Consider the following 12,531-nt stretch of genomic DNA (forward strand, 5'->3'; position numbering starts at 1 on the left):
TGTAGGAGAACAGAGTTTGGAATTGAACCAATGTGATCTCGGCTCGCCTTCTGCTCGGCCTTAGTTCTTGCTCGAAAGTGCGACTTGCTGGGATGCTTTGGGTATGGGGCCCTATGCAGGGCTTTACATCCGGCTTAGCTAATGCAAAGCCCTGCATAGGGGCCCCGCTGTTTCCTTTTTATAAACGGCGTTGCAGTAACTCGGCATATTTTGCCGTAGAGGAGCGCGTCCTTTGGCCTACTACGGGCTCAAAGCTGTTCATCATTAGGCATTAGCTGTAAGGTGCAATTTGTTATTTGAAATAATAAATCATCCTTCCTTGCTTTTCACTATATTATATGTTTTTTAACACAGTAGGTATCTTCTTTTGTTCGTTTCCGAGCTCTGCTGTTTCCTGCAGCTTACCCATGCACAAAAGTTTTGAGACACTCTGTACCTTCGGTTTTATGCTAAACTTTGCTCTTGGTCTTTGCGTAAGCCTAAAAATTCTTTAAATTTGGTATCGTCATAAAAAAATACACAGGATAGGTAATAACAAATAATAATAATTGATCAGTATTGTTACTGACTGTTGACTGAAAAATACATTGTAAATAAAATGTGATAGTACAGGATCCGCGGAGTGCGAGTTCTACTTGAACTTAACCGGTTCCGCGTGCCGAAATCACATGGTCAGGGTTGGAGCGCGGGGCCCCCCTAGGCGCGGGGCCCTTAGCATATGCTTTTTCTGCTGTTCGGTTAATCCGCCACTGAATAAGATGCTATGGGACATAATTTTGAGTAAGATGTGTACACCCATATTTTTACACTTGACTGTACAATGGATTAAACTTTAACTGAGTCTGTGTCTATACAAATATATTTTAAGCAAATAAATCGTAAGTTAATCGTTTTATATGATAACTTTGATAGTTTTGCGACAATGACTTTATTTACAGCGTTGACATTGCAGACTTTTGTCTATATTCTAACCGGCCAGACCTAAGTGCAAGGCCTTATGGCTTATGGAGGGTAGACTTCCATATATTTTATGAACATAGAAAAAGACAAACTGAAATAGTTAATAATTTATATAAAAAAATAGTTATTTACATATGGAAGTGTGACATAAATCAAAATATTTGATAAAAATAATTTTATTTGTTCCCAAAAATCCCAAAGTTGTACTTATAGACAAAGCCAGATGGGAGCAATGTTGCCGTGGCAAAATATTTTTATGTTAATTACTGGCAACGTATTTCTCCAGCATCAGACCACACATGCGCAATTATTAAGTTTCATGTTACCACTCAAGCCCAATCCATACTTAACATTAGATTCATGATACTTATCCTTACCCCAGGGAAAACATTGTTGTTGTAGTTAGGTAGCAGCAGTCATTATTTTCTAGACAGTATGAACAATATAAAAATCAAAGAGAAATTAAAAGAAAGTACATATTACATTATACAGGGCGACTTCAAATTGGTAATACAAAATTAATGTTTTACACACATTTTCCCTTAACTAATCCCCTTAATTAAATCTCATGCTATTAAATTAAGCAAAAGTATTTTTTTCTTAATTTTTAATTTATCCCTTTTGTTTAGACTTCACATGGTTATCCTACCATAATAATTAACAAAGAAGTTTAGAGAATTTCAAATGAACACTTTCCTCTTTGGTTATCAATCACCTGTCACGGTATTTATGAAGAAAACGTGTTTTGATTAGTAATTGTCACTTGTCAAAGAAAATAATATTTTCCGTGAGATTTTAATTTCACAATTAAATTAAAATGCCTCTACGTTATCCGTATACTAATGTTCAAAAAATGGATATTCCTGAATTTTATTTTACTTCACGGAGTACTGTGCGAACTCAGGCATTATTTCACGAACGATACCCTGATTGCCCAACACCTACACGTGTATTAATTAAACAGTACCATCCAAAATTTACGAGACATGGTCAGTTCCAGTACGGTTCCAGTACATGCTCAAGCACAAGGCCGGCGGCCGCGGTATTCACAAGCTTATCGGAGAATAGTGCTCAAGTTTTTTAACCGCAACCCAGAAGCCAGCACAAGGGATGCTGCTGCGAGATTCGGCACGAGCCAATTGTTTATTTGGCGGCTAATGAAAGCTGAAGCAAAACATCCCTTTAAATTTCAAAGGGTACAGGATATTGTAGTGGATGATTACCCTAGAAGAGTTATTTTTGGGCGTTGGCTGCAGCAAAACTTACACTTAAATATCCTATGGACCGACGCGGCAACTTTTACAAGAGTCGGCCTCTTTAACGTGCACAATGAACACTGGTGGGCTGATCGTGATGCAAATCCTCACGTAACTCGGCGAACTCTTACCAAACTCGTTTTTCTGTAAACGTTTGGGCAGGCATTCTGAATAATTGTGTGATTGGACCGTATTTTATTAACGGCAACTTAAATGGACCGAAATATGAAGATTTCCTGAGAAACGTGTTACCGATTTTACTACAAGAGGTGCCGGAACAAAATTTGGAGAATCTCTATTTGCAGCAAGACGGTGCACCAGCATATTTTGCTCTAAGTGTGCGAAATTATTTGGATAGAATATTCCCTGGCAGATGGATTGGACGCAACGGCCCAGTCGCATGGCCGCCTCGAAGTCTCGATCTGACGCCACTCGACTTCTTTTTGTGGGGCGAAATTAAAAGGAGAGTGTACGCACGGGAATCAAATACTATCGATGAACTTCGCCAAAAGATAATTGAGGCATTTAATTCTGTAAAAGCCAATGAATTTATTTTAGACAGACTCAAAATCAACCATAGACGGCGGGCCGACTTATGGGCCGATTACAGGGAAGGCGGTGGTCATTTTGAACATATCTTAAAATACGGTTAGGTAGGTTCACACTAAAACTTTTAAAGGGTCATGTTGTTAATAAACGTGATTTATGCGTTTTAAAGTGTTTCATTCTTATAAATAATTATTGCGGTAAAGAAGAGAAAATTTCGAGTTTGTATTAATCGGTAGATTAGGTACAATAATAAATGATTTTAAAAAAATAATTCGGCTTATTATTACCATAAATTTATCAGGGTCTTAAAACCTCATCAAAACAATTTAGTTACACGAGTGTCACTTGTAGTGATATCAATGATAACGTACATTGACGATAAGATCGAGTGACAAGTAGGTATGACAGTTAGATATTTAATGTAGAGTAACCACACTTTGGGACTTTAATTATTGGTTTTGTTAGAAAATTAGCGAGAATTAAATGCAGCTGATTTTAACAACGGAGTGAATGTATTGTAATGTTTGGTATTAACTGAGCCACAATCAAGTGTTTTGTATTACCAATTCGAAGTCACCCTGTATACATTATCTCAAATAAACGCTTATAGCGCTATCTAGCGAAAAAAACACAAACTACGATGTCATGTCGGTCGACCTGTGTACGTAATGATATAATTTGGACTTACTCAGTAGATAGCGCTAAATCTGCTGAAGACATTCAATTCATCTTCTTCATTTCTCATTTAAGTCTTGTTTCTTTTTATTCATATTATATTAATTTATCGACATTATTTAATATAATACCATTGACTATTATATTTTATTAACTTATTGTAAAATTTTGTTTGTCAATCATATTTCACTATTTCCGAACGAGATCTAAAAACCTTGAAACGTTGGCACATTTGGCAGTTCGATCCTTCATTTCTGTCGGCTGGCAGAAAATGTTCATAATTTGACTGAAAATTCTTATTCACGACGAATCTATATTAATGGTGTACTTGTAGTGTTTTTGTACAGTGGTCTGGTATACATTAACCTGCCTGGAGCAGCGGTTAAGTTACAAAAATGGCTTCAAGAGGTGGTGTTATGGTAACAGGTACGAACGGCGCTGACTTCGAACATAGGGAGAAAATAGCGGCTCAGTATCAAATAAGGTGAGATATAAACGTTATTTAACAAATTTATGACCTATAAATAATGTGTTTGGAAGTTTATAAATCATTTAAAAGGTTAGAACCCATAGATTTGTGACAGGGGACGGCTCGCTCACTCAAATTATTTTTAGACAGAAGCCAAAGATACAGAAACATTTCGCACCGTTTATTTGAAACATTAATCCAGATAGAATACACTAGTTCGTTAGGCAGAGATTTGTATTGTTATGGTACAAGATACCTAACAATCAGATGGTATGCTGTATTTGTGTTCAATATTGTTTGCTTTTTGATATGGATGTTTTCTATATCATATTGAATAGGCTCTTTATTTTTTGTAGGTATGTTGAATCCCATATGTGTTTTATTATACTGCATTAGGATTTTACACAACTAACCAGGCCTTCTGAACTTTTTTGAGTGTTGATTCTCTTTTGATGTTTTTGCCACCAACTATAATCTTTATGACGAAAAGGATAAAAAAATTAATTCATAAAAATAAGGAGTAATGTTTTATTATACAGTTATAAGCGTGTTGATTTTTTTAAAATATAATGTTTCATTTCATACACCCTTAACATCTCACCATGGTTTTTTTGTATAATGTCTAAAATACTATAGTTTTCATCTGAAAATAATACTAGTAAGTTAATTATCTACTTGTTTTGAAATTTTAATGAGCAGTAATATTTTTGCTTATGTTGCAGTGCGCTCAACAAATCTCGTCTGAAGTACTGTGTGTTCTTTCACCATGTATTGTTCTTTGTGATGGTTGCCAAGCTCTCTGCAGACATTTTGGACAAACTTGACATATTCATACTGGAGATTGAGGAACTACAGATACCACAGGTAAATAACTAAATTTATTGTAGAATTCAAAAAGAGGCTAGCACAATATCATCATCTGCCTCACATTATACCGGCTTTTTGCAACGGCTCATGGGAGCCTGGGATCCCAATCCCAAGAATTCGTATAGGCACTAGTTTTTACTAGAGTGACTGCCATCTGACCTTCCAACCCAGATGGGAAACTATGCCTTATTGGGTTTAGTATGGTTTTCTCACAATGTTTTCCTTCAGTGAAAAGCTATTGATTCATTTATTATTGAATGAATGAAAAACTTTATTACAGGCAACTAGTGGCCCATAGATAAAATCCTTAAAACTAGCATACCAACATATTACAAAGAATATTTTACAAAACTAAAAACTAAACAATACATCATGGTTGCGATGTATTACGCATCCTTGCAGTGTCACGGTGCTGGCAGCAAAACTGACGGAACGTGATACCCTTGAGCCAATACTCCTAGTTGAAGGTTGCTAGATGTTCCGTCGGAACACTCACCACAAAACTTTTTAACTACATAATACACACACACATTGTACATAAGTTCAGAAAAACTTGTTGATATGAGCTGGGGTTTAAACCTGTGACTTCCGCAATGGCAAGGTCAAGTTGCACACTCTTACCATTAGGCTACCAATGCTTGCCTCATAGAATATAACTAACTAACTATTGTGGCGCAGTGATCCAAAGAGGGTCTTGGCCTCCAAAACGAGAGAACGCCACCTGTCCCGATCCTGTGCCACTTCCTGCCAGTTATCGGCTTTGAGTTGGCACAGATCCGCCTGTACACTGTCACTCCAGCGGTATCTGGGGCGACCCACTGGACGGCGACCAGTCGGTCGTCCCAAATAAGCTCTCTTAACACCCCGATCCTCACCCATCCTCAGTAAATGGCCGAACCAGCGAAGTGTGTGACATTTCGTTTCGCCGATGATATTGGGTTCGGCCACTAACTCCTCGATTTCGGCATTCTTACGGATCCTCCAGGTGCCGCCATCTCTCTTGATAGGTCCCAGGATCTTCCGTAAAACCTTTGTTTCTGCTACCAGGAGCTGAGAGTCAGCTTTCAGTGTTAGTGTCCAAGCCTCGCAGCCATACATAAGGATTGGTCTTATTACAGTTTTATATACCCGTAACTTAGTATTTTTGCTGAGAAGCTTGGACGCCAACACCTTATGGAGGGCTGCGCTGCATTGCAGGGCGTTTTGGATGCGTATGTTGATCTCCTCCTCTATAGCTTATATTCAACAAATTCCAGCCCCTCTGGTGGGAGTACATCTGGTGCCTGTCCCTTCTGCTGTCATTTCTGGGCCTGTCTGCCATCAAGCGCAACAACATTCGGCAGCTGCGGCGCTACATGTATGGCATTGGGGCACTGGGCTTCGGGCCACTGCTGTATTGCGTCATATACTACTGTGGGGATGTCTGGCGGTACCTTTCTAGGGATGAAGATGAAGATGACAGCTCTGAGGTTGAGGTAGAGCTGTGGCAGGTTAGTCTTCCGCTAGATTATAAAATCCTTTTTGGTTAATTAGTTTTGTACAAAAAAAAGTATTTATTGCACACCTTACACTGAAAGAAATGTTTGCATAACTGTAACAAAATTTTGGTTACTGTTTACACAAAAATTGGGACTTGCGAACTATGTGTTATATGTTACAAAACCGTGTTTGGCTATCAGTGTTCTGGTACTGGGTATACACTACAAAATAAGTTTGTAAATTTATGCAAAGTTTATTTTCTTATAACCGTAGTTTAGTTATTTAGTAAAGTTACAAAACCAGTTCGGCTATCTATTTTTTTCAGTGTAATAGAAGAAAATAATATAGAAAGAATAACAACATAACTTGAGATAAACAACAGGTTTACCTCTACTTGTGTCGCGCCAGGTTTTGTTTTGCGTTTTATTACGTTAAATAACGAATTCTAAAGTTAACGACTAAAAGCTTTATTGCAAGCCGCATCTCGAAATCGCGCGGCAAACTATCGAACATTGGGTTGGCAGCCGCGCGCAATGGACACCGGGCTGCCGCGTGAGCCAACTAGATCATTAGGCGGGTCCACACAGAGCGAGCATTGGCGCGAGGCAATTTTCTCACGCACAAAACGGCCAGTGTAGACGTGCCTCGGCCGTTTTGTGCGTGAGGAAATTGCCTCGTAAGCTTGCTCAGTGTGGACCCGGCTATTGGCGCGGTCGAACGTGCCGCGCGACGAACCATTTACTGTCGGTTTTTGGCTGCGCGGCAAAGGAGCGTTCAGTGTTTTGTTTCCGCAGTTCGGACGAATGTGTATATATTTCAGTTGACTCGCGCGGCCGCAGACATGGATAGTGAAAACGGTCGTACTTTAATTAAATTATACGGCTCTACACAGTCTGTATGGAACAGTAAATGTAGTGATTATTGCATGTAATGATATTAGTGCAGCAATGGGCCTGCCTGTAAAGGAGTTAAAACAGAAAATGATCGCACTTTTAGCGCTTTATAAAAGGGAAAGGTCGAATTGAACTGTCCATTTTGGTTTCTTGTGAATAATGTGATAAATAATTATAAAAGTTGCACGTTTACGACGTGATACGTATATGGTTGCCGAGTACAAACTGGTCGATCGTCTGGTCGCTTGCCGCGTGCGGCTGCCGCGCTATAGTTCAAGATGGTGCCAAAATGGCTCGCGAGCCAAAAAAAAAGATTTGCCGCAGTTGAACAATGGTCGAACGGCCGCCGCGCGATATCGAGACGAGAATAAAGAAAACATGTGAAATGCAAAGTCGTATAAAGTTCTGTCTATATTTTCAGGGCCTCCCTTATGGCTTGCTGTGGTACGCGTTCGTGCTGTTGGCGTCGCAGGTGCACTTCTTCCAGCTGTACTTCTCCATGAACCTGTTGAAGGCGTGGCGCGCGCGCGGCGCGCTCCGGAAAGCCGAATAGGGCTCGAGGTGTTAGTGCGTGTGGACCCTCCGCGACCACGGACCGGCGACGGCTCCAGCCATCAGGGGGTCAGGCGGACAGGCCTACTTTACCGGGACTGCGACTCCGCTGGGAACACTCACTTAACACCGTATATTAGGTAATGTCTACTGACAGACAGATTTTTGGGGCAATTTACAAAGTTAAATATTTTAGTCAAATAGTCCAACGGAATGTCAGTAGTTAGTTTTTCTAATTGTCGTTCTAAAATAAGAGTTAACTTAATGCTACTTAGTCATCTAATTTGGAAGTGATTTAGATGTGGGTGTAAAATATATCTGCTGTATAATATGTAATGAGTGGTTTAAATCGGATCTAAAAAATATGCCAGAACATGACAACATAGGATTATAAACTCTTTATGTCTAGTTCGTCTAGTTGTAGAGTTTCCAGAAGTTTTATACAGTATCAAAACTTTTATTTGAATCATGGTCATCATGGTCTTCCTCTCGCTGTCCCGGCATTTTTCCACGGCTTATGGGAGCCTGGGGTCCGCTTGTCAACCCAGTGATAGCGCTCCGAGACCATGGGTAATACTGATACAAGTTTACGTCATCATCTGCCAAATGTCGGCAATGGGATGGTATAATATTATACCATCCCATCGTACTCCCCAACCTATGAAACCTATGCGAATCCTATAAAACAATTATTTATTGAATAATTACTACCTTACAAATACTTGACGTATTTTATTTGCTACATACGTTATAATTTATAATCGTTCTTTAGTGAGATACAGGTATTTACGAAATGATTAAAAACAAATTTCTTCATTATTTTTTTATTCCCACTATAAAGAGGTAACCCGAAATCACATAAACTCAATGTCAAATCTGGAGCGCCACCTGATTTTTCGTATCTTGAATTCAACTTGGACTTACATAACTGATCATTACTTTAAATGTAAGTTGGTCAGTCATTGTTGAAGCCATTTTCAATCAAATGTATGCTATTATATACACTGTCTCTGTCAGTACACATTCTATAATTCCCAGACTGATAAACACTTAGTTCTTTCTCAAATCCCAACTGCGCTAAATAGTACAGCTAAGCTTTTCCTAAAAGTCTATTTTTCCCTGTTGTGGAATAGTACATTACGATACAAGTGCGAAAAATAGGAAATTCGAAACGAGTGGCGATAAATTAAAACACGACTGAAGGGAGTGTTTTAAATCGACACGAGTTGCGAATTATCTATTCGCACATGTATCGTACAACGTTTTACAGTACATATGGCCCTTTAAATGGTTGACACAGTAACGTAATATGCTAAATGCGCACTAGTGCAGTAAAGTAGCACCATATGTACTGTAAAATAAAAAAACACTACTGCCTGTGTGAATGAGCGAGAGACGGATTTACGAACACTGTCAATTTTATTGTAAGAATGTAGCACTTGATTTAAAAAGACGAATCCATGTAAAATGTCTATACCGTAATGGTATAATAATGTGTAACTGTTTGCAATACTTTTGCGTTGTTTTTATACTTGTTATTTTATTCGATATTTATTTGTTTAAGACGTTAGAGTTTGTAATAACCTTTCAATATTGATAGGATTATAATTTTTGGTTTGTTTTATCCTAGCCATTTTGTAAATAAACTGTAATACAAGGTATATTAGTAAGGTTAGCACGCCATTGATGATTTTTTACTAGTTTAAGATTAAAGCTTATTAAACAGGTATAGTAGTTGTATTTTGGACGAAATTTATACGTCGTTAAAAAAACTTTTGTCTTCATGCCCTCACTTCGTGGCTTGTTACTGGGTGGCGAAGGTGGCGTCACTTTTGTTTGACATATTAAGGAAAGAGATGCAAATAATGCAACCCAATAGCAACCATGAAGTGAATTGCCCGGGTCAAATGAACCAATTATACTTAATGCTAAAACTACAAATCTCTTTATAACGTTTAGGTCTACGGATTGTAGGTACTCTAACTATATATGAAATACAATTGTATATAGTGGATACAGTTATAAAATTGTAGATCGGTGTCTATTTTAGATAAATATTTAAATTATCTGAATTTTATTAGATGTGATATTTATGAAGCGCAAATGACATGATATTTTACTCTTACGCGAAATTTATGTCACTAATTCTCATAATTAATATTTTAATTAGGTAATAGTTATTGGTTGCCTACATATTCAAAGTTACTAAAAAATATTTTGCATTGCAACATTTATATAAAACACAAGTTACGCACTTATAAAAATAACATTCTCCCTCACAATAATTTTCATGCATATACTCCATGATAATTTTGCAGTTTTGGTAACATCTCGCGACCTGTTTCCATTTTAAGCATTAAGAATACCCTGTATTTTTAATATTATTAATATGACTCACGACAGTAAAAAAATTTCTCGCCGAATATTAAAATGTTCGGCATTTTGTCGGCTCATTTTCTACACTACACGTACCTAATTTTCATTCAAACAATTTTTATGATATCAGCAGAAAAAAAAATCTTATTAAAATAGGCCAAGTGCGAGTCGGAATCGCGGATGAAGGCTTCCGTGCTGAAAAAACGACAAAAAAAAACACGTTTTTTGTATGGGAGCCCCACTTAAATATTCATTTTAATCAGTTTTTATTATTTGTTGTTATGGCGGCAACAGAAATACATCATCTGTGTAAATTTCTACTATCTAGCTATCACGGTTCATGAGATACAGCCTGGTGACAGACAGCCAGACAGATAGACAGATGGACAGTGGAGTCTTAGTAATAGGGTCCCGTTTTTACCCTTTGGGTACGAAACCCTAAAAATTAGCCGACTTCACAACTCTTTGTCAGCAGTTCCATTTTACCTAATTGTATCTACTTTGCAGAAGCAAATTCAGGAGACAAAACCATTATTAGTATATTACTTGAAAGGTTCCCTTGATTTCGTCAGGCTCCCATCATCAGACTCTGACGTGATGCTAATACGTCCAATCCAACTGAAGTTAGACCCTTTAAAACAGAAACAATAAGCCCTTAAAAACAATAAGAATTTTCCAAATCAGTAGCGATACAAATTGAACTCTGCTCTGCGCTAGAAGGTCCTCAAACATTTTTTTTTAATTAGTAGGTAAATCACTTATGAAAATTAATTATCTCGATCGTTATTAATAGAAGTAAAGTGAATTGATTAAATTTCTTAGTACAGTCGTCACAAAATTTAACACAATGCATACAGTTTTACCCCCTTCCATACAACATGGCAAACCTTTGTTAATTTGGTCTCTTTCTAACAAACACAAATGTTAGAATGACGGATAAAAACAAACTGTTATTATCAGACTTGATTGGCTGACTTGACTGATAAATAACGCCATTAAATTTTACCGCACCTGTAATGAAGGCGAAAAATGTGTGTACCTACCCATAGGTGCATACATTGAATGTCGAATGTATCTACTTATTTATTAGACCGCGAGCCAGAAAAAGATTTCCATGACCAATCGCCTCTCGGGTGAAAACTCGTATAGTGGTTAACGGCTATGTATGATGAAATTGATGAACCCTCGTGGACGTTAGCTACTGCTCTGTTAGTGGGTGGAATGGCAGCCATTGAAACGCGTTAAAAATTTAGTCATCGCCCCCGTTTGATACGATAGATAATAGTTCAGAAGCTATTGTTAATTAAAAAAATCGTCAGCCGGTTGTATCGCGGCGGTAAGAACGTCAACTCAAATCCTTTATAATTACAGGATTTTCTACACAGCACAGAACTTGGCACCCATATAGATCTCAATTCTTTTGTCGGCGAGTCAACAACGACACATATTCTTAATATTGAACTTGGCTCTCATTTCACATTTATGTTTTTGTTGGGTTTACACAATTTACATATTACGCATACTTTGCGGACATGAAGTAGTAAGGCGCGTATTTTTTATATGTTCATGTGACCAGCCAGCTGACGGTCTTTCCACTGCGATACACCCGGCTTACGGTTTTTGTAAATCATGATAGCATCTGAACTATCATCTGACAAAGTATCAGCTGAGAGGCGATGACTGACGATATATGCTCCTGGCCTGCAGTCTATTAATATCTAATACTTTTTAAAGTATTTCTAATACTAACTGTACAAGTTGTAAGGGCCTAATTCGAATTAGGTTAAATAAGATGTAAATAAAAAGTTATGTTTTCCTCCGATTTTATTGGTGTTGTTTGTTTTGAGGTTTTCCTTAAACTTGTTTTTTCTATGAAAATAAAATATTTAAAAAAATACCTTGATTGAGTATTAATTTTATCTATACGAAGTGGATTACTGTAGTATTAGGTATTTAATTATCGGATGGTTTGAGCTTATTATTTTTATCAATATACTTTGTTATTTCTAGATCGCTAATGTAATTATGTTGTTTATGTCACTAAGTAGGTACCAACCTACTAATCATACCAACGTAAATTTGTGTCGTTAACAAATATCTATAGGTATTATTCCTAACGCAACGTCAAGAACTGTTAGAAAATAGTAACCGTTATTATTATTAAAACATTAAGTCAATGGGGTGTATACCGGCATATCAAATGTTTGGTTGGGAAGATCGTTATATGGCAGGAAAAGCTTCGCTCCTACTGCTCTACCGGCCTTTTTCAAGTGGAGTATGTATACAATAACGCAAGTGTTAGAAGCGACAAAAGAGCTTGTATACGGCCTTACCTTATAAACGGTCTTCCTCACATTGACCTAACCTAAGTATTTAATGTTACGTTAGTTTTAAGGGTTAATTCACCGATCCCATATCTGACTATTAACAAACTGAACATACAATATAAGTTACT

The 12,531-nt window shown here is 37.5% G+C and overlaps 1 protein-coding gene across 1 annotated transcript; it reads left to right on the top strand.

Moving 5' to 3' along the window:
* The first annotated feature begins 3,666 nt into the window (after nt 1-3,666).
* LOC133534498 (protein jagunal) lies at nt 3,667-11,974 on the top strand. The gene is made up of 4 exons (XM_061873652.1): nt 3,667-3,924; nt 4,632-4,773; nt 6,033-6,266; nt 7,570-11,974. Exons 1-4 carry the CDS (start codon nt 3,836-3,838, stop codon nt 7,699-7,701), a joined length of 597 nt encoding a protein of 198 aa, XP_061729636.1. The 5' UTR covers nt 3,667-3,835; the 3' UTR covers nt 7,702-11,974.
* Nucleotides 11,975-12,531: the final 557 nt, after the last annotated feature.

The sequence above is a fragment of the Cydia pomonella genome, chromosome 2 (genome assembly GCF_033807575.1).
Source record: "Cydia pomonella isolate Wapato2018A chromosome 2, ilCydPomo1, whole genome shotgun sequence".
NCBI lineage: Eukaryota > Metazoa > Arthropoda > Insecta > Lepidoptera > Tortricidae > Cydia > Cydia pomonella.